General features: G+C 38.4%; 1 protein-coding gene across 6 annotated transcripts; it reads right to left on the bottom strand.

The window, feature by feature from the left end:
* Positions 1 to 10,354: 10,354 nt before the first annotated feature.
* On the bottom strand, positions 10,355 to 17,601 carry LOC110447189 (heat shock 70 kDa protein 12A-like). 6 transcript variants are annotated; one of them, XM_021492723.1, is made up of 5 exons: positions 17,546 to 17,601; positions 16,507 to 16,965; positions 15,416 to 15,637; positions 14,380 to 14,539; positions 10,355 to 11,799 (listed from the first exon to the last, which is right to left on the bottom strand). In XM_021492723.1, exons 2-5 carry the CDS (start codon positions 16,897 to 16,899, stop codon positions 10,739 to 10,741), a joined length of 1,836 nt encoding a protein of 611 aa, XP_021348398.1. In that variant the 5' UTR covers positions 16,900 to 16,965; positions 17,546 to 17,601; the 3' UTR covers positions 10,355 to 10,738. The 6 variants fall into 6 exon arrangements, with proteins under 6 accessions (XP_021348398.1, XP_021348400.1, XP_021348397.1 ...); XM_021492725.1 differs by having other exon boundaries at positions 16,507 to 16,939; positions 17,546 to 17,597; XM_021492722.1 differs by having other exon boundaries at positions 17,517 to 17,593.
* Between the last annotated feature and the right edge of the window lie 1,989 nt (positions 17,602 to 19,590).

Below are 19,590 nucleotides of genomic sequence, written 5' to 3'. Positions count from 1 at the left end.
CACATGTCAAACTGAAATAGACATTTCCTTTCAAACCCAAGAGGCAAAGCTCATTTTGGGAAGTCAAAAACATAACTCTCTTGGGTTGTCTGAAAGCCCTGTACTTATGTATACATGTATGAGGTGTCAATATCTTGGATTGAAATAATTCATCACTATATCACATCTTGGCTCCTTTCGCATATCCGGTTTAACCTGCGAGTGAGTTGAAATGGTTAAACCTGAAAGAAAACGACAGGCGCAGATCTGAACCGAGACTGACCTCAGGAATATTCGACACGTGTAAATTGAGGGGTCCAGACATACCTGACTGAAACTTAAATGCTGACTTTATATTTCTTTATAAAACAAGGTCAAGCCACATGTAGATTTAAAGATGCATTTCTACCGGGCTATGTGAATGTAGCCTAAGTGAGGCAGTTTGTTTAATTGTTCAAAATTTGAGTAATTAACTACAAAAGGAATCAGGAAAAAAAAAAAAAAATGCAGGGATGGAACCGTGTTTTCTATACAAGAATTATCAATTCACAGTATCAAAATATGATATAAATACCTTGACAAGGGAAGTAACTCTTACCCAGAAAAACTCCTTTTTATTGTGGCACAGCCTGCTTTATTAAAGGGAGAATACTGAAAGTTGAAAAATAAACTCTGAAGTAGAACTCTGCTTTACAATTGCCGTACTCTCCGTAATTAGCACCAAGGGGGCTTAAAAAATGGCTTAAAGGAGGGTAGTTATCAAGATAATAAAATGTGGGCTAATGACATAAAAGTTATACAGTTTCAAACTTTGTTATCACTGAAGGACATAACAAATATTCAAGTGTGTCTGGACCCAGTTTAGAAATTGAATGTTAAATTTTTTAGTTTAGATATATTTCTTGTCAAAAGTAGACAAAGGGATTAGGCACTTCACCGGAGGTCCTGCCATGATCACCAGACCTAAATCTCTGCTTTAAAGTTTAGGTACTATAAATCATTGACCAAGCCTGGTCAGAATTTGGAGGAGGATGGTGTCTTTATAATTCAATTTCTCCCCAAAAAGGAGGTGCTCATAAGGGGAGGGCCGCTAATTATGGTGAATATGGTATAACTGGTGCAGTGTAAGGTACTCGTTACCTTGTGAACCAAATCATCCACCACTTCAGTACATAAACACAATTACATCATATCAGTACATAAACACAATTACATCATATCATTAGTAATACCTCCCTCATGCATTTTAGTAGCTTTGATTTTATGGCTGTTGAATTTAATCACAGCAAGTAAACACATTATGTGTTTTTTTAATGAAGAAGGGCAAGGCTGATTATCATGAAAAAATTATTGCTGTCATCAATTTTTGAATATAATCAACAATTGTTTTAACACTATATACATATAAAACTGGTTAGTCATGATGAGAAATAAGTATAATGAAGATATCACAGGCTTAGATAAAAAAAAATGATAACATGTTCAGATAAATGATGAAAAGTCTAATAGGACATAAAAAAATCATCCGATAACAATTTTAATATCTTATTTAACAACAACAATTTAAATTAGTTAATAAATACAAGGTTTTTCAGCAGGAAGTACATAAAGCTACACAAATACAGTAGAACTTCAGTAAAATGCCCTTCATTTCATTGTCAACTCCCTTACAGCCATCATTTTCGAATGTTTTATTTTCTTGATACATTTTCCTCACTTAATCACCAAAACCATTTATAGTGCCAAAATTTGACTGCATCATGGTAAAGTGATCGCAGTATAACAAGGTTTTACTGTATATGTAGAATCTGAAATCAATATTCATTTTTGCAGGATATATATATTTTACAAGCCTATGACGAAATAAAATTAAAAAATTATGTTATATGTATACAGATTAATGCTTTATGTTGAATATACACATGCATTATAATGCCGCAACACGACATGGAGCGGAACAATACAAAAACTGGGACATTTTTCATTTACATGGACTTATATGTAAACAAGCACCTTAGATATTTTAATGTAAGCCACTAACTTAGAATTTATTAAAGTTCAATAAAAACGTAATTATCAAAACGTAATTTACTGAGTTACATAGGAAGGTTCATTGCCATGATAGCTCGGACAAGTTCGATAACCCCCAATGTCCGACTGTAATTTATGGAGTAATGGCCCTTTATGTACAACAATACAGATGACTGCTCATTCAATGCTTGACGGGCGTATTATGTTCCGCTTTCGTTGTACACCTGTTCATTTTAAACATCATTCAAACAGAACAAAAATAAACATTTAGAAATGTTTTGCAACAAATATCAATAAATATGAATACATATATTTATCAACTAAACGCAAATAGCTTTTTTCAGTTTTGGAAGGTTATAATTTATCTATGTCAAAAGTATGCAGATAATAATGGATATTTAATTCAATCTACAAACCAAGAGGCCCATGGGGCCTTAACAATCACCTGAGTGTAACTAAGAATACTACACTAAGTGTTTAATTAAACTAACTTAAACGAATGAACCCCAGTGGAGCAATTAAATGTCCCCCAATGTTGAGCATAGTGACCAGCAAACCATTAAAACTAGCAGAAGTATGATACATAATAACTACATATCAAAACATTTATGACGGTATGCAATACAGTTCTGTTAAAACATGTTCTATGATGCACGGCAGAGCATCGTGGAGAATATAGGCTTGAATGGAACTGTTTTGCATACTATCATAAACGTTGAAAAAAAGATGAATTTCAATCTTTACATTTACATTCAAAACAACAAATATGGTATCATTTTATCATTCTTTGTGGTCTCAACTGGTTCAAAATATATTTTAAAACAGTTTGATTTACCAAATAGCAGAATGGCAGTTTTTGTAGAGACAAGATCATGTTCCTATGGTTACCAGTTTAACATTTAATCAAGAAGGTAATTTGTGAATTGGGAACCAATCGGGAACTTCCTTCATAATTTGGATCTATATATAGTCACAATCATGATCTATACAGTCACAATCATGATCTATACAGTCACAATCATGATCTATACAGTCACAATCATGATCTATATAGTCACAATCATGATCTATAGTCACAATCATGATCTATATAGTCACAATCATGATCTATATAATCACAATCATGATCTATATAGTCACAAGCATGATCTATATAGTCACAATCATGATTTATATAGTCACAATCATGATCTATATATAGTCACAATCATTATCTATATAGTCACAATCATGATCTATATGGTCACAATCATGATCTATATAGTCACAATCATGTATAGAGTCTCTGTATCCTCAGACAGTCTATATAGTCACAATCATGATCTATATATAGTCACAAGCATGATCTATATAGTCACAATCATGATTTATATAGTCACAATCATGATCTATATATAGTCACAAGCATGATCTATATAGTCACAATCATGATCTATATGGTCACAATCATGATCTATATAGTCACAAGCATGATCTATATAGTCACAATCATGATCTATAGTCACAATCATAATCTATATAGTCACAATCATGATCTATACAGTAACAATCATGATCTATATAGTCACAATCATGAATAGAGCCTCTGTATTCTCAGACAGTTTGACAGATCTATATACAGTAACAATCATGAATAGAGTCTCTGTATCCTCAGACAGTCTATATAGTCACAATCATGAATAGACTCTCTGTATCCTCAGACAGTCTATACAGTAACAATCATGAATAGAGTCTCTGTATCCTCAGACAGTCTATATAGTCACAATCATGAATAGAGTCTCTGTATTCTCAGACAGTCTATATAGTCACAATCATGAATATAGTCTCTGTATCCTCAGACAGTCTATACAGTCACAATCATGATCTATATAGTCACAATCATGTATAGAGTCTCTGTATCCTCAGACAGTCTATATAGTCACAATCATGAATAGAGTCTCTGTATCCTCAGACAGTTTGACAGATCTATACAGTCACAATCATGAATAGAGTCTCTGTATTCTCAGACAGTTTGACAGATCTATACAGTCACAATCATGAATAGAGTCTCTGTATTCTCAGACAGTTTGACAGATCTATACAGTCACAATCATGAATAGAGTCTCTGTATTCTCAGACAGTTTGACAGATCTATATAGTCACAATCATGAATAGAGTCTCTGTATTCTCAGACAGTTTGACAGAAAGAATTCACATGTAATGGTTCTCGCTGTTATTTGATAATAGCATTTTTGGTTGATTGGTTTATCTGAGGACTGTACACAGGAAATGTAAATAGGGTAACAAACTTTTTTTTATGTTCAAATCGGAGAAGAATGGCAGCAAATACAATAGTAAAGTCTACACAAACTACAAGAGGTGATATATTTTGCCCTATTTGGCAAATTATACCCTTTGTCAAAAAAAAGGGAACAAAAATTATATATACCTTTCAAAAACAATTTTGATCATAAAGTCCAAATGTTTATTGGTTTCATTTGTATACTTTCAAACTTCATACACTTAAAAAACTTAAGAAATCCTCAACACTAATTAATATTTTGATCTCGCTATGAATCAGTTTAAAAAGTGTTACATTTGTTACAGACATCAAGATAGTATACAACAAAATTTAAACAACCCACAACAAAACATAACAAGAGTACCGCGAGGCGGAACAAAATACGCCCGTCAAATGCCATATAGTGTTATATACTTTCTTTCATTGAAATAAGATCTGCATCATTCTAAGAGTGGTTAGCTGATACGCTATAAAAAATGTAGGAGAAAATCTTAGGACAACAAATCAAATATCAAGAACAAAAGGCAATAAATTTTGCAAAAATCGTCGAATCAAATTCTTTCAAGGGAGACACAACTTCATATCATGATTATAAAGTCTACCAAGTTTCAAAGAGATCCGTTGAAAAATGTAGGAGGAGATTGCCGAACAAAAATCAAATACTGAAATGAACAAAGGGCAATAACTTTTGCAAAAAATTGTCGAATCAAAATTCTTTTAAGGGAAACACAACTTCATATCATGATGATAATGTATACCAAGTTTCAAAGAGATCGGTCATGATTATAATGTATACAAATGTACAGATCGGTCAAAAAATGTAGGAGGAGATTGCCGGACAAACAAAGTTTACGCCGGCCGGACAACGCCATACCATAATACTACCGTCAAATTTGACGGTCGTATAAAAACAATGTGACAAATTTCCAAAAAAACAAAATATTAATATACATGTAGTAATAGCTAGGTAATGTTATTTCTACATACATTTCATGTTTTAGTAAAATATTCTTAAAACTCACCAATAATGAATATTGTTTTTGTTTGGTTTGTTTGTGTTGCACATCCTATTATTTAAGGATGTTCCAGGTTTTGGTAGTGGAGGAAAGCTGGGGTAACCGGAGAAAATCAATCGACCTGATGACTACCCCACATAGGCCTGGAGTCCATGACCCAGTGGTGGAGGGCGAGTGACTGTACGCTGTCGGATACCTCCCCAGTGGTGGAGGGCGAGTGACTGTACGCTGTCGGATACCTCCCCAGTGGTGGAGGGCAAGTGACTGTACGCTGTCGGATACCTTCCCAGTGGTGGAGGGCGAGTGACTGTACACTGTCAGATGCCTTCCCAGTGGTGGAGGTGAGTGACTGTACACTGTCAGATGCCTTCCCAGTGGTGGAGGGCGAGTGACTGTACACTGTCAGATGCCTTCCCAGTGGTGGAGGGCGAGTGACTGTAGACTGTCGGATGCCTTCCCAGTGGTAGAGGGCGAGGGACTGTACACTGTCAGATGCCTTCCCAGTGGTGGAGGGCGAGTGACTGTACACTGTCGGATACCTTCCCAGTGGTGGAGGGCGAGTGACTGTACACTGTCAGATGCCTTCCCAGTGGTGGAGGGCGAGTGACTGTACACTGTCGGATGCCTTCCCAGTGGTGGAGGGCGAGTGACTGTACACTGTCGGATGCCTTCCCAGTGGTGGAGGGCGAGTGACTGTACACTGTCAGATGCCTTCCCAGTGGTGGAGGGCGAGTGACTGTACACTGTCAGATGCCTTCCCAGTGGTGGAGGGCGAGTGACTGTACACTGTCAGATGCCTTCCCAGTGGTGGAGGGCGAGTGACTGTACACTGTCAGATGCCTTCCCAGTGGTGGAGGGCGAGTGACTGTACACTGTCAGATGCCTTCCCAGTGGTGGAGGGCGAGTGACTGTACACTGTCAGATGCCTTCCCAGTGGTGGAGGGCGAGTGACTGTACACTGTCAGATGCCTTCCCAGTGGTGGAGGGCGAGTGACTGTACACTGTCAGATGCCTTCCCAGTGGTGGAGGGCGAGTGACTGTACACTGTCAGATGCCTTCCCAGTGGTGGAGGGCGAGTGACTGTACACTGTCAGATGCCTTCCCAGTGGTGGAGGGCGAGTGACTGTACACTGTCAGATGCCTTCCCAGTGGTGGAGGGCGAGTGACTGTACACTGTCAGATGCCTTCCCAGTGGTGGAGGGCGAGTGACTGTACACTGTCAGATGCCTTCCCAGTGGTGGAGGGCGAGTGACTGTACACTGTCAGATGCCTTCCCAGTGGTGGAGGGCGAGTGACTGTACACTGTCAGATGCCTTCCCAGTGGTGGAGGGCGAGTGACTGTACACTGTCAGATGCCTTCCCAGTGGTGGAGGGCGAGTGACTGTACACTGTCAGATGCCTTCCCAGTGGTGGAGGGCGAGTGACTGTACACTGTCAGATGCCTTCCCAGTGGTGGAGGGCGAGTGACTGTACACTGTCAGATGCCTTCCCAGTGGTGGAGGGCGAGTGACTGTACACTGTCAGATGCCTTCCCAGTGGTGGAGGGCGAGTGACTGTACACTGTCAGATGCCTTCCCAGTGGTGGAGGGCGAGTGACTGTACACTGTCAGATGCCTTCCCAGTGGTGGAGGGCGAGTGACTGTACACTGTCAGATGCCTTCCCAGTGGTGGAGGGCGAGTGACTGTACACTGTCAGATGCCTTCCCAGTGGTGGAGGGCGAGTGACTGTACACTGTCAGATGCCTTCCCAGTGGTGGAGGGCGAGTGACTGTACACTGTCAGATGCCTTCCCAGTGGTGGAGGGCGAGTGACTGTACACTGTCAGATGCCTTCCCAGTGGTGGAGGGCGAGTGACTGTACACTGTCAGATGCCTTCCCAGTGGTGGAGGGCGAGTGACTGTACACTGTCAGATGCCTTCCCAGTGGTGGAGGGCGAGTGACTGTACACTGTCAGATGCCTTCCCAGTGGTGGAGGGCGAGTGACTGTACACTGTCAGATGCCTTCCCAGTGGTGGAGGGCGAGTGACTGTACACTGTCAGATGCCTTCCCAGTGGTGGAGGGCGAGTGACTGTACACTGTCAGATGCCTTCCCAGTGGTGGAGGGCGAGTGACTGTACACTGTCAGATGCCTTCCCAGTGGTGGAGGGCGAGTGACTGTACACTGTCAGATGCCTTCCCAGTGGTGGAGGGCGAGTGACTGTACACTGTCAGATGCCTTCCCAGTGGTGGAGGGCGAGTGACTGTACACTGTCAGATGCCTTCCCAGTGGTGGAGGGCGAGTGACTGTACACTGTCAGATGCCTTCCCAGTGGTGGAGGGCGAGTGACTGTACACTGTCAGATGCCTTCCCAGTGGTGGAGGGCGAGTGACTGTACACTGTCAGATGCCTTCCCAGTGGTGGAGGGCGAGTGACTGTACACTGTCAGATGCCTTCCCAGTGGTGGAGGGCGAGTGACTGTACACTGTCAGATGCCTTCCCAGTGGTGGAGGGCGAGTGACTGTACACTGTCAGATGCCTTCCCAGTGGTGGAGGGCGAGTGACTGTACACTGTCAGATGCCTTCCCAGTGGTGGAGGGCGAGTGACTGTACACTGTCAGATGCCTTCCCAGTGGTGGAGGGCGAGTGACTGTACACTGTCAGATGCCTTCCCAGTGGTGGAGGGCGAGTGACTGTACACTGTCAGATGCCTTCCCAGTGGTGGAGGGCGAGTGACTGTACACTGTCAGATGCCTTCCCAGTGGTGGAGGGCGAGTGACTGTACACTGTCAGATGCCTTCCCAGTGGTGGAGGGCGAGTGACTGTACACTGTCAGATGCCTTCCCAGTGGTGGAGGGCGAGTGACTGTACACTGTCAGATGCCTTCCCAGTGGTGGAGGGCGAGTGACTGTACACTGTCAGATGCCTTCCCAGTGGTGGAGGGCGAGTGACTGTACACTGTCAGATGCCTTCCCAGTGGTGGAGGGCGAGTGACTGTACACTGTCAGATGCCTTCCCAGTGGTGGAGGGCGAGTGACTGTACACTGTCAGATGCCTTCCCAGTGGTGGAGGGCGAGTGACTGTACACTGTCAGATGCCTTCCCAGTGGTGGAGGGCGAGTGACTGTACACTGTCAGATGCCTTCCCAGTGGTGGAGGGCGAGTGACTGTACACTGTCAGATGCCTTAACCATGCGGTGATTGCGTCTTTCTTGGATACACCATTTCAACAGTATTCTTCAAGCTCTTGTTTACACACGTACAAAAGAGATCCTTCGCTTCGAATATATTTAACTGACATATTTCCTCGAAATTCAAACAGATACTGTATGCTCAATAGTACATGTTAACTGCACCCCTGGAACGTGTCATGAGGAAATCGAAGGCTCTGTATGCACCACCTTGTGGATGATACAAATACATCAATTTGATTCTTTGACGTTCATCAAAAGAATCGCACGGCAGAATGATGGTAAAAAGAGTTTGAAGTTTTGTGTCACTTCTCTGTAATATACAAAGGACAGATAAAGACTAGCGATTGATTAGCCATTTTTTTTTTAACCTGAAACCAACCAAATTAGATATCTCATGACAATATTCCAGAGGTGCAGAGAACGCAAATAAGCGTAATCCTTGGAACTTCAAGGATGACTCATATGTTTTTTTGGTTTTTTTGGTAAACACAACGAAACACATATATTTGCACAATTTCATCATCAAAAGTCAATATAGAATAAAGTATGAACATCATTTAATATGTTTAACATATATAAATTTAGACATTCTGGAAAATTACAAACAAAAATTATATTGAAGTGATCATCATTATGCCATTTAATCACAATTCGAAATGGATACTCTAAATAGTCATCAGCTATCATCAGCCCAGATCCACAACATTGCAGGCCAAAGGCTGGAGCCAGGGGAAGAGGATGAGATTGTGGTGGTTATGGTCTATCCTACAAAAGTTTGGAATTTAGATGGTGGGAAATAGCACTGAAGCTCTCCAAAATGATAAAATCTGTGAAATATCTCATATAAATATAATTAAATTCTTACCTTTAAGAGTTTTCTAGCTATGAGCTTGAAACAAAATTCTTTTTTTGTGGTTTTCATCAACTCTGCATCATAAGTGTAGCAAGCAAGGAATATGATAGGGGGATACTGCCTTAATGACAAGCTAGTTTTTTTCATTGCGATGCAGTATAACCCTGGGACATGCTCACTCGTTTAATATAAGCCCACACATAACATTAAGTCAACTTTCACAAGATTTCCATATGGAGAAATTTGGCACAAGGTTATATCTATAAGCTTAGCTTATTCACAGTTTCATGGTAACATAGCTGGCCCCTAAAGGTAGTGTTACTGGGCCTGCAAGCTAAGGATAAATGTTTCTTTTAGTAACATTTGGTTTTACAGCTGCGAATACCATGGTGAAAGACTAACATAAATTAACAGTCTTTGTTGTAACATTAATACAATAAAACCTCAATAAAATGCCCCTCATTCCATCCGCCACCTCAATAATACAGCCAAAACATTCCAAGGTCCCTTAATTTTTCTGTACATACAAACAAAGTGCTATATAGCCAAATACCATGCCAATAAATCAATTCTAGATTTTTGGAGTGACCTCCCTTTAAAGGACATGGTTGTGTTAATTAATATTCCTACAAAGGGCAATTGATCACTCCAAGGTAGAGAGATCAGGTGCTATTTTTCACCAACAAGAATTTAATGTGTTAACTATCGTTAGTCTACCTAGCTGCAGAAATGAGAACCAGTACACCAGGTAGTAGATAATACAGATGCCTGAAGTTCTTCATGGCAAAGTCAAGACTGTTAAAGTAGGAGGTACCAATGCATCACTATGGGGTTATATGTTCAGGAAGAGTTGTCTGCACAGAAAGACATACTCTTTAAACTATATCTGCATTTTTACCCTGATTTTGTTGTCCGGGGAGTTGGTCATCTGTCAGCTGTGCATTATTCTGAAAACTAAAACACTTCAGCAGACTAACTCCCTGAACAATTTCTGTATTTTTTCACGGCAACGACACAGTGAATCAGGTGATGAGTGGACAGAGCTTGTATTGACTTAGTGAATCAGGTGATGAGTGGGCGAAGCTTGTATTAACCTGACCTCTCCTTGTTGTCAATCATGAGACTCAGGCACATACATCACTAAAATTCTTTTGGAATTTGAATTCTGGAATACCCCTTTTTAGATTTAGAAACTATTTGTGTTAAATTTTGTTCTGGTATGATAAAACAGTTGAAATATGGGTATGACTATGAGGGATAAAGCAAATTTCTGGTTCCCCTTGCTCAGGCCTATTTTCCTTGGCTTTACCACAGAAACCAGACCTGGACTTTGGTAATCAAAGTGGGAATGGTAACCAGAACTTGCTATATCCCTCATGCCTATACTTTAATCTATGAATAATCCTTTCACTTGCGTTTTGCATCATTTTCCAAGGTGTCCAGCTTGACTGTAACAGTTTTTTTGGAGGTCTCATCCCGTCCCTCAAAGACCAACTCGGTCTTACCGAAGTGTAGACTGACTATCACCTTCCTGTCCAAGCCACCGGTTGTGTCTGGCATCGCGACATTCATTTTACCCAAGTAAGTACAGCCAGTAGTATATTTGGGATTTTTCTTTTCAGAAAGATACATACCAATAGTCATTCCGGTCATGTCAGCGGTAAGTGGGTATACTTCAGTTTCTACAGATCTGCCTACATGTACGAGCTCATCTTTCTCGATCAGCTTGTTGAAGACTTCCCTACAGTATTCTGGATGCTTTTTGTCTCGCATTTTGGGGTCATCAAAGTCTTTCAAGAAGTATCTGCGTACCTCTGTGCCGTATGTGTACCGACTGATACGTGCAGATACAATGGCTGGGTTATGTCCATACAGGACTGCGCCCTTCAGAACCGCGAGTCCAGCGTCCTGGGGAATGGTCACCTTCTTCCCAGCAAGTATGGTCTTCACCGATTCCTGTATTATTTTGCTCTCCGAGAATCCCCCAACCAATATCACATTGTGGACTCCCAAGGTTTCTTTCTTCCTAAATAACTTCTCGAAATGTTCTTTAATATTTTTCACAGATGGCTCAAAAAAATCCTGAATTTTTGACAATGGTATTTTGACCTTGCCATTTTTTACATTCAGTTTACCTTTTCTTATGGTGTTTTGTAATTTCTTGGCAGATTCTTCTTCAACATGTTCATTCAAAGCTCCCAGTGCTAGCCGAATTCCGATTTCACTTCCATCTCCGTCAGCCTTCAGGTCACGTTTTTGTTGCTCAATGGATCTTTCAAAATCTAACTCTTCTGCTTTGCACTCACTAAAGACCTTCTTCAACTTGTCCTCGCCTATAAGTTGCTCAATGAACTTCCAAAATTCCTTGTTGACGTTCATCCCACCCCAGGCCTCTCCAGAGGCACAAACCACCTCCTGAAGGGATCCGTCTTGCATGACTTCTCTCACAGTGAAATCTGCTGTACCACCTAAAAACATAATTAAATTACCATATCACACGGGGTTTTATCGTTAAAAATCAAAGGGTTCTACTCTTCCCTGGTTATACATACAAGTATTTTCTCTCCGTCCCTGGAATATTCATGACAAACTTGAAGCGAAAACCTTGCAGATGTTACATGAAGACAAGTCTGATGTCTTTGGTGAAGATCAAAGAAAATGTAACACAACATTTGATTTGTCAATCAAATTATTTGCGATAGTATAACCACGATATACTGTCTGCAAATTTCTAATTTGCATACGAAGCCTGAAATTTGCTAATTTGCATATGAAGCCCGGATTGGGACTGTTAATGATGTCAATGACCCCGACTGACCCTGACACATCACAAAATTGATTATTCATGATGTTACAAACTATTGCATGACGTTGAAAGGTCAACGTTATTCCGCCTCACTTTAAATAGTCCCGACATCATCAATCCATGGCAGAGTGACCCAGAATGTGAAGAAAACACTAAAAAATATCTCAAAATCGCTGATTCTTTTGGTGGTTTTGGCTTATATGAATTAGAATGGGGATAATTCTACCGTATTTTTTAGATTTGAAGCGGTATATCATGATTATACTGTCGCAAATATCTGTTTTACTGACAGCATGGCAGCATAACTAAACAAGAGGCCCATGGGCCTTAACAGTCACCTGAGTCCTACAGTATTTTGCTGTTGAAATAATGATGTCAAAGGAGAATAGCTACATTATTTGTCATACAAAGAAATGTATTTCACCAGTGTGAGGTCCATCAGTCAATTATCACTACCAGGTTTGAGTAAAACCAGAGAAGTGTGTAACACATGAATGCCCTTTGCCACAGAAAATGTATCTCACTGTTTGACAATTTTCTATAAATAGTAACGGTGACCTTGACTTAGTAAATAAATTTTCAAAATTGCAGCCGTGGTGGCCATATTGGATTTCTAATTGACCTGAAAAAATAACAACACTTGGTGAGGACCATAAGTCGATCATTCCTACCAAGTTGCAGTTAAATCCGCCCATTAGAACATGCATGTCTTTAAAAAGTTTGAATAGTGTTTTTCTTCAAAATGGCGCCATAGTGGATCTCTGATCAACCTGAAAAATAACAAACTTTGTCAGGACCATGAGTCTTTCATTCCTAAAAGGTTTCAGTTAAATCAGCCCATTAGAACTTGAATTTAAGTTTGAAATAGTTTATACAAATTGGCGGCCATATTGGATTTCTGATGGATCCGAAAAAGAAAAAAGAAAACTTTGAATGGCGGCAATGGATTTCTGAGTGACCCGGAAAAATACCAACACTTGGTCAGGGAGATGTCAGTAACATTCACAAGAAATATAAATGAAATCCCTTTGACAGTATTTCAGCTTAAGTTGAAAATGTAAAATGTTAATGGACGACGCACGACGCATGAAGACGGATAGCAATAGGTCACTTGAGCTTAAGTTCAGGTGATCACCTTAAAACAAACAGGCTTTGAAGTTTAGTGTAGCTTCTCTGTAATCTACAAAGGACATGTATCAGCCTACATGATTGGTCAGATTTTTCTATCTGAAACCAATTGAATAGCTTACCATAAGCCTTCAATTTTTGTGACGACATATTCGAGGGTACAGAGAAAATTTGTCTTCTGAGGCTGGAACTCTTTGATTTTGAGGAGGACAGGCAATCTGCTTATTATTACTGTACTGTAAACATTTTAAGCAAGCTTTAGTGCTGGAAAACATTTATTTGATGGAAGACAGTGCAGTGGATAAGCTCTCTACCTCACAAGTTGTGGAGATGTATCAGAGGGGGGAAATGTAATAGATATATTTCTTAACATTGGTATAATTCTTTGCTATATAGCAAATGGGCAATTAAGCCACTGCAAATCAGAAAAAATTGCCAATCGATAAAATTGGAACATTTCTTTGCTGGAGATACAAAACAGAGCAATGAGACTCGACCGTAATAGACTTTTGTTATTGTCAAGCTTAATTTCATTTAAGGAAGACCACAAACGTACTGCTATATGCACTTTGTATCACTGTTTTTTCCCTCAAAAGTTAAAAGTTTAAATTAAAATTACATATATGATGATGTAACGCCAGGGCCCGTATCCATGAAACCGTTCTCATGCTCAAGCATGGATTTTGTGCTCAAACCGAATTTCTTGTAACTCACTTAAATCATGTCAAACGATCAAAATGTAAAATTGAAAAATTGAAAACAGTATTTCGTTAGGCTCTTATGTTTTTTTCCTCCAGATTATTAACAAAATAAGATTTTATTCTTTAATTTATAAATGGAACAAGAAGTTAGTCTTTATCACAAAAATCTTGCTTGAGCATAAGAACGGTTTCATGAATACGGGCCCAGAAATAGGGTTGATAAGTGTGTCTGATCATTTCATTTTCTTAAGGCACATGTCTTATGATAAAATTGAAAGTATTTCAAAGCTTGAAAGAATTATTAAGATTCTGTTTCCAGAAATTAAATGATTCAAGAGCTTTCAAGTGCGATTTGCAGCTTGATTATCGTGATACGTGGTATGGGATTTTGGCTACATAAGACCTAGTCTTACCTCCAAGGTCGGCCACCATATACTTTGTGCCAGGGTCGTAAGTGGTGAGGAAGACATCTCCATCATCTGCTGTTTTGCGTTGGACTTGGATTTCCTTACAGTAAATAGATGCTGCCTCTGGCTCCAAAGCAAACAAAAGATGCTCATCCTTTATGCCAGCCTTAAACAGGAATTAGAGAATGTTTAAAATGGATATATATGTTTCTGTACTTCCCAAAAGTTGCTTTAATATTTTATAAGATTTTCTGCTCTTGGACAGTTTTTCAACTGTTTGCTTTTTGTGTCATGTCATTATGTGTATAGTCAATTTGATGTTTTAAGCTTCTTGACCTTTTTTATCTTTCCATCTTTTCTTTTTACCGAAACTACCCAGTACCACGAAATATCTTAATTTCTTTGTTAAAAACTTGATTAAAACTGACAAGAAATTAACAAACGGGTTACACATACAATATACAGATGGCTTGAAATACATGTTTGGAATGAATTTATTAATTTATTTTTAAGGAAGAACTTTCTTGGTCAGGTCTTTTTAAGAGGTGATTACTCCAGACAAGCATGAGGAAATCCTATTTAAAAATTGACTTTCTGATAAATAATAAAATCAGATCAATTCCTGTAAATAAAATTGTGCAAACTGTTCAGTACATTGAATGAGTGATTCAAAATATGATCCCAACATTTAACTGGTAACTTACAAAAATTAAACTTGAGGAAAAATCAATCACTCCTGTGTGGCCCAGAGAAAGAATAATTTCAACCCTGGGATAAGATTTGTTAAGTGCAGCACTCAGGAAAGCCTCATTGTGAAGTTAAAATATTTCTCTTAGATCCTAATTTCTCTGTCTAATTCACACGGGAGTGATGAAGATTCTATAAGCCTACACCAGGCAAATTTTAAATATCAATACGCTTAGTTGTGAACTAATAAGCTTAATTCATTCACTCCTGAAATTTTGTAATGAACTATTCATGGCTTTGAATTGGAAAGGTTCAAATGTGTCTTCAGGGGTGAATGAGTTAAGTATGATGATACCTTGACAGCAGCCTCCCTCATGAACTGTTTAGCGTTGTTGTCCCAGATAGCAGGCACAGTTAGCACCCAGGTGATCGTGTCATCTGTCGGCTTAATAGCCGCATTCTTGAACGACTGATGAAGCATTTCCTTGAAATATTTAATTGATTCCGAAAATACTGTCAGGGCAAGGACTTCCTGATCCTGGTCATCTTTCAGCATTGTGTCGCGCGAAAGCTTCACCTGAAAGATATACTCACAAGTTACCTTAAGTACTCCGCACTTTCTTAATATGATTTGTTTATACCTATTGCTAGGGGTGTCATAATACCTCTGGCGTACATCGCATTATATTGTCATCTACAGGGGAAAAGGTGCTCAATTAAAAAAAGAAATTGTGCCCAAAAAGTTTTCAAACTGAATCATATATCGTATGGACCACACATATTTAAGAATTTTCTGAAACCAAGTATCAATTACGAAATTTCAACCGATTCCCAGGGCCTGTTAATAGTTATTGGAATATCTGTTAGAAGGGTATCAATTTTTCAAAGTTTAAAAAACCTACCAGATTCGTAGAAAATGCCTTTTGAAAAAGTACTGCAATACAGCAATGTTTCATGATGGGATATGACACGATACCTGAGAGTTGCAACATATGCTGGTTTTCCAATTTGTAAGCAATACCCATTGCTGCATCAATGATTATTTAAAAGATGAGATACAATAAAGCTTAATGTCACCTAGGATAATCTGTAGCCAGTTGTATGTCTCATTACTTCTTACAAATTTACCTGTGTAATTAATATTAATTTTATGAGTTTCTTATTCTACCGTTTGATAAAATTTTCATAATTTAAAAGAAATCAATCAGCTCAAATAAGTATACTGTACCCCATCGGTGATAACTTCATGCCTGGTAATAAGCCCACCAACAATTTTTTCTTAGTTTCCATGGAAAGGCCAGGTGCTTGGTAATAAGCCCATCACCCCTTTCTTCATCTACATCAATTTTATAAGCTTTAACAATATTTAACCTGTTTTCTAAATGATTTTAGTATTTTTCACATTTTTAACTTCACTAGATACATTTTTATCAGGATTTGAATTACCTTTGGTTTGTGAAGGTTCATCTTGAAGTGCTTGAAGTAGTGCCATCCAAAATGGGCATTGCTATCCACCAGTTCTGAATATGTTTCCTCTGCCTCATACCCAAATGCTACAAATCCTTCATCAGGATCCAACAGCAGTGTTGTTGGCATTTTCAACGAAGGAAAGGCCTTTCCACTCTTTGCAAGCTTTTGGTGACAGTGAATTTTCAATGGATCCCTTTTGAAATCATGCTTAAATGAATGTGCGATCCCGGAGTATGTTGTTCCAAAATCAATGGCAGCAACTAAAAAAGGTTCTAGTGTTCCTGCAAGGCTTGAAGTTTGCTGATCAATACCATCCATGGTATTGTCTTCATTATCATCATCAGAAGAAACAACTGTATTACTGGCCATTGTCTAGCTGAACTGCAGCAAAAGTTAGAGTCTAGCTGAACTGCAGCAAAAGTTAGAGTCATTCACCTATAAGTTCACAAACAAAGACATTCATCGATTCCAAGATCAATTGAAAAGCTGAATTTTCCACAATGTCAAATATATATATTTACTAAATGTAAATGGAGAATTGTTCATCTTTAAATTCTCTTCAATCAGTTACAGAGTGGTAATTTTCACAGTGACAGTCTTGCTGAAATATGGGTTAAGCCAGAGAAATGACGAATGCGTTGTTATAAACACCGTTGTGTTATGCATACGGGAAACGAAAGTAGGATGTTCAAAAGGTATTGCACAATATTTTGAGTTACATTTGTTCTGGTTAAACACCTATCAACACTTTCATGTACACTATTTTATAAGCATCCCATTACTAAATATCATTTAACAGGTAAATCAAAATGTTTTCATTACGTGAATTTTAGATATTTTATGGTTATCAGTGAATGAAGTGAGTGGGGTTTCTTTCTTTACCAAAACTGAAAATACGCATATTCGTGAAATTTACAGTAAAACATGTTCAATTACCATTGTGATCAACAAAATACATTAAGATATTAATTGTGCATAATTCTTACCTTGGTCTGAAAATATTAAATTAGCTCACCAGAATGACAGGCAGACAGGCTGGTGTCCACAAAACGTTGTAAAAATTAAACGTCACCGGAAAGGGTCAATCCGGATTATTCATCGTTTCCGTCTCGCGTTTCCTGATAACTAGTATTCTCTCGTCTACCTATGGAAAAGGTAACAAATATCAAAATAATTGCAACAGAAATTATTTTTGCTTTGATTTTTCTTTCTCATAAGAATGAATACTAGATAACCAATGAACAAAAATTAGTCGAGTTTTTTTTGCTATACAATGATGATACATCATTGTGAAAAATAAAAAATAAATGAGTAGTAATTATGTGCTATAAAATCGAAATTCCAACTTAAAAATATGTTCAGTATGTGTGTTACCCGTTTCTGCTTGAAAAAAGGGGGTCGGTAGATATAGATAAGCAAGTTTTTTGGTTCAAAACATTTTAGTATGCTTATATAGAGCAGGAGTCCTAGTACAAAAATCTATGGTCGGTAGGGAAACCGTAGAAACCGGAAACACATTTTTTGTTTTGCTTTAGTTTGATCAGAGAGGTATTATTTATACGTCTCTGGAGTGACGAACCGGGAAAACATTCAGTATGTTCTGTTATGGAATACATTCAGTATGTTCTGTTGTGGAATACATTCAGTATGTTCTGTTATGGTATTATTTATACGTCTCTGGAGTGACGAACCGGGAAAACATTCAGTATGTTCTGTTATGGAAAACATTCATTATGTTCTGTTATGGAATACATTCAGTATTTTCTGTTATGGAATACATTCAGTATGGTCTGTTATGGAATACATTTAGTATGGTCTGTTATGGAATACATTCAGTATGTTTCTGTTATGGAATACATTCAGTATGTTCTGTTATGGTATTATTTATACGTCTCTGGAGTGACGAACCGGGAAAACATTCAGTATGTTCTGTTATGGAAAACATTCATTATGTTCTGTTATGGAATACATTCAGTATAGTCTGTTATGGAATACATTCAGTATGTTCTGTTGTGGAATACATTCAGTATGTTCTGTTATGGAATACATTTAGTATGGTCTGTTATGGAATACATTCAGTATGGTCTGTTATGGAATACATTTAGTATGGTCTGTTATGGAATACATTCAGTATGGTCTGTTATGGACTACATTCAGTATGTTCTGTTATGGAATACAATCAGTATGTTCTGTTATGGAATACATTCAGTATAGTCTGTTATGGAATACATTCAGTATGTTCTGTTGTGGAATACATTCAGTATGTTCTGTTATGGTATTATTTATACGTCTCTGGAGTGACGAACCGGGAAAACATTCAGTATGTTCTGTTATGGAATACATTCAGAATGTTCTGTTATGGAATACATTCAGTATGGTCTGTTATGGACTACATTCAGTATGTTCTGTTATGGAATACAATCAGTATGTTCTGTTATGGAATACATTCAGTATTTTCTGTTATGGAATACATTCAGTATGGTCTGTTATGGACTACATTCAGTATGTTCTGTTATGGAATACATTCACTATGTTCTGTTATGGAATACATTCAGTATAGTCTGTTATGGAATACATTCAGTATGTTCTGTTGTGGAATACATTCAGTATGTTCTGTTATGGTATTATTTATACGTCTCTGGAGTGACGAACCGGGAAAACATTCAGTATGTTCTGTTATGGAATACATTCACTATGTTCTGTTATGGAATACATTCAGTATAGTCTGTTATGGAATACATTCAGTATGTTCTGTTATGGAATTCATTCAGTATGGTCTGTTATGGAATACATTCAGTATTTTCTGTTATGGAATACATTCAGTATGTTCTGTTGTGGAATACATTCAGTATGTTCTGTTATGGTATTATTTATACGTCTCTGGAGTGACGAACCGGGAAAACATTCAGTATGTTCTGTTATGGAATACATTTAGTATGGTCTGTTATGGAATACATTCAGTATTTTCTGTTATGGAATACATTCAGTATGGTCTGTTATGGACTACATTCAGTATGTTCTGTTATGGAATACATTCAGTATGTTCTGTTATGGAATATC

Source organism: Mizuhopecten yessoensis, unplaced genomic scaffold, assembly GCF_002113885.1.
Source record: "Mizuhopecten yessoensis strain PY_sf001 unplaced genomic scaffold, ASM211388v2 scaffold3229, whole genome shotgun sequence".
NCBI classification, from domain to species: Eukaryota; Metazoa; Mollusca; class Bivalvia; order Pectinida; family Pectinidae; genus Mizuhopecten; species Mizuhopecten yessoensis.
The sequence above is the reverse complement of the archived record's forward strand: the minus strand, read 5'-3'. Positions and strand labels throughout refer to the sequence as shown.

Excerpts from the sequence above, each read along its gene's own strand:
- LOC110447189 (XM_021492723.1), bottom strand. The coding sequence starts at position 16,899 with ATGGCCAGTAATACAGTTGTTTCTTCTGATGATGATAATGAAGACAAT. Across the intron at positions 14,540-15,415 it reads TGAGGGAGGCTGCTGTCAAG|GCTGGCATAAAGGATGAGCA; the intron begins GTATCATCATAC and ends TTCCTGTTTAAG. Across the intron at positions 11,800-14,379 it reads TATGGTGGCCGACCTTGGAG|GTGGTACAGCAGATTTCACT; the intron begins GTAAGACTAGGT and ends TTATGTTTTTAG.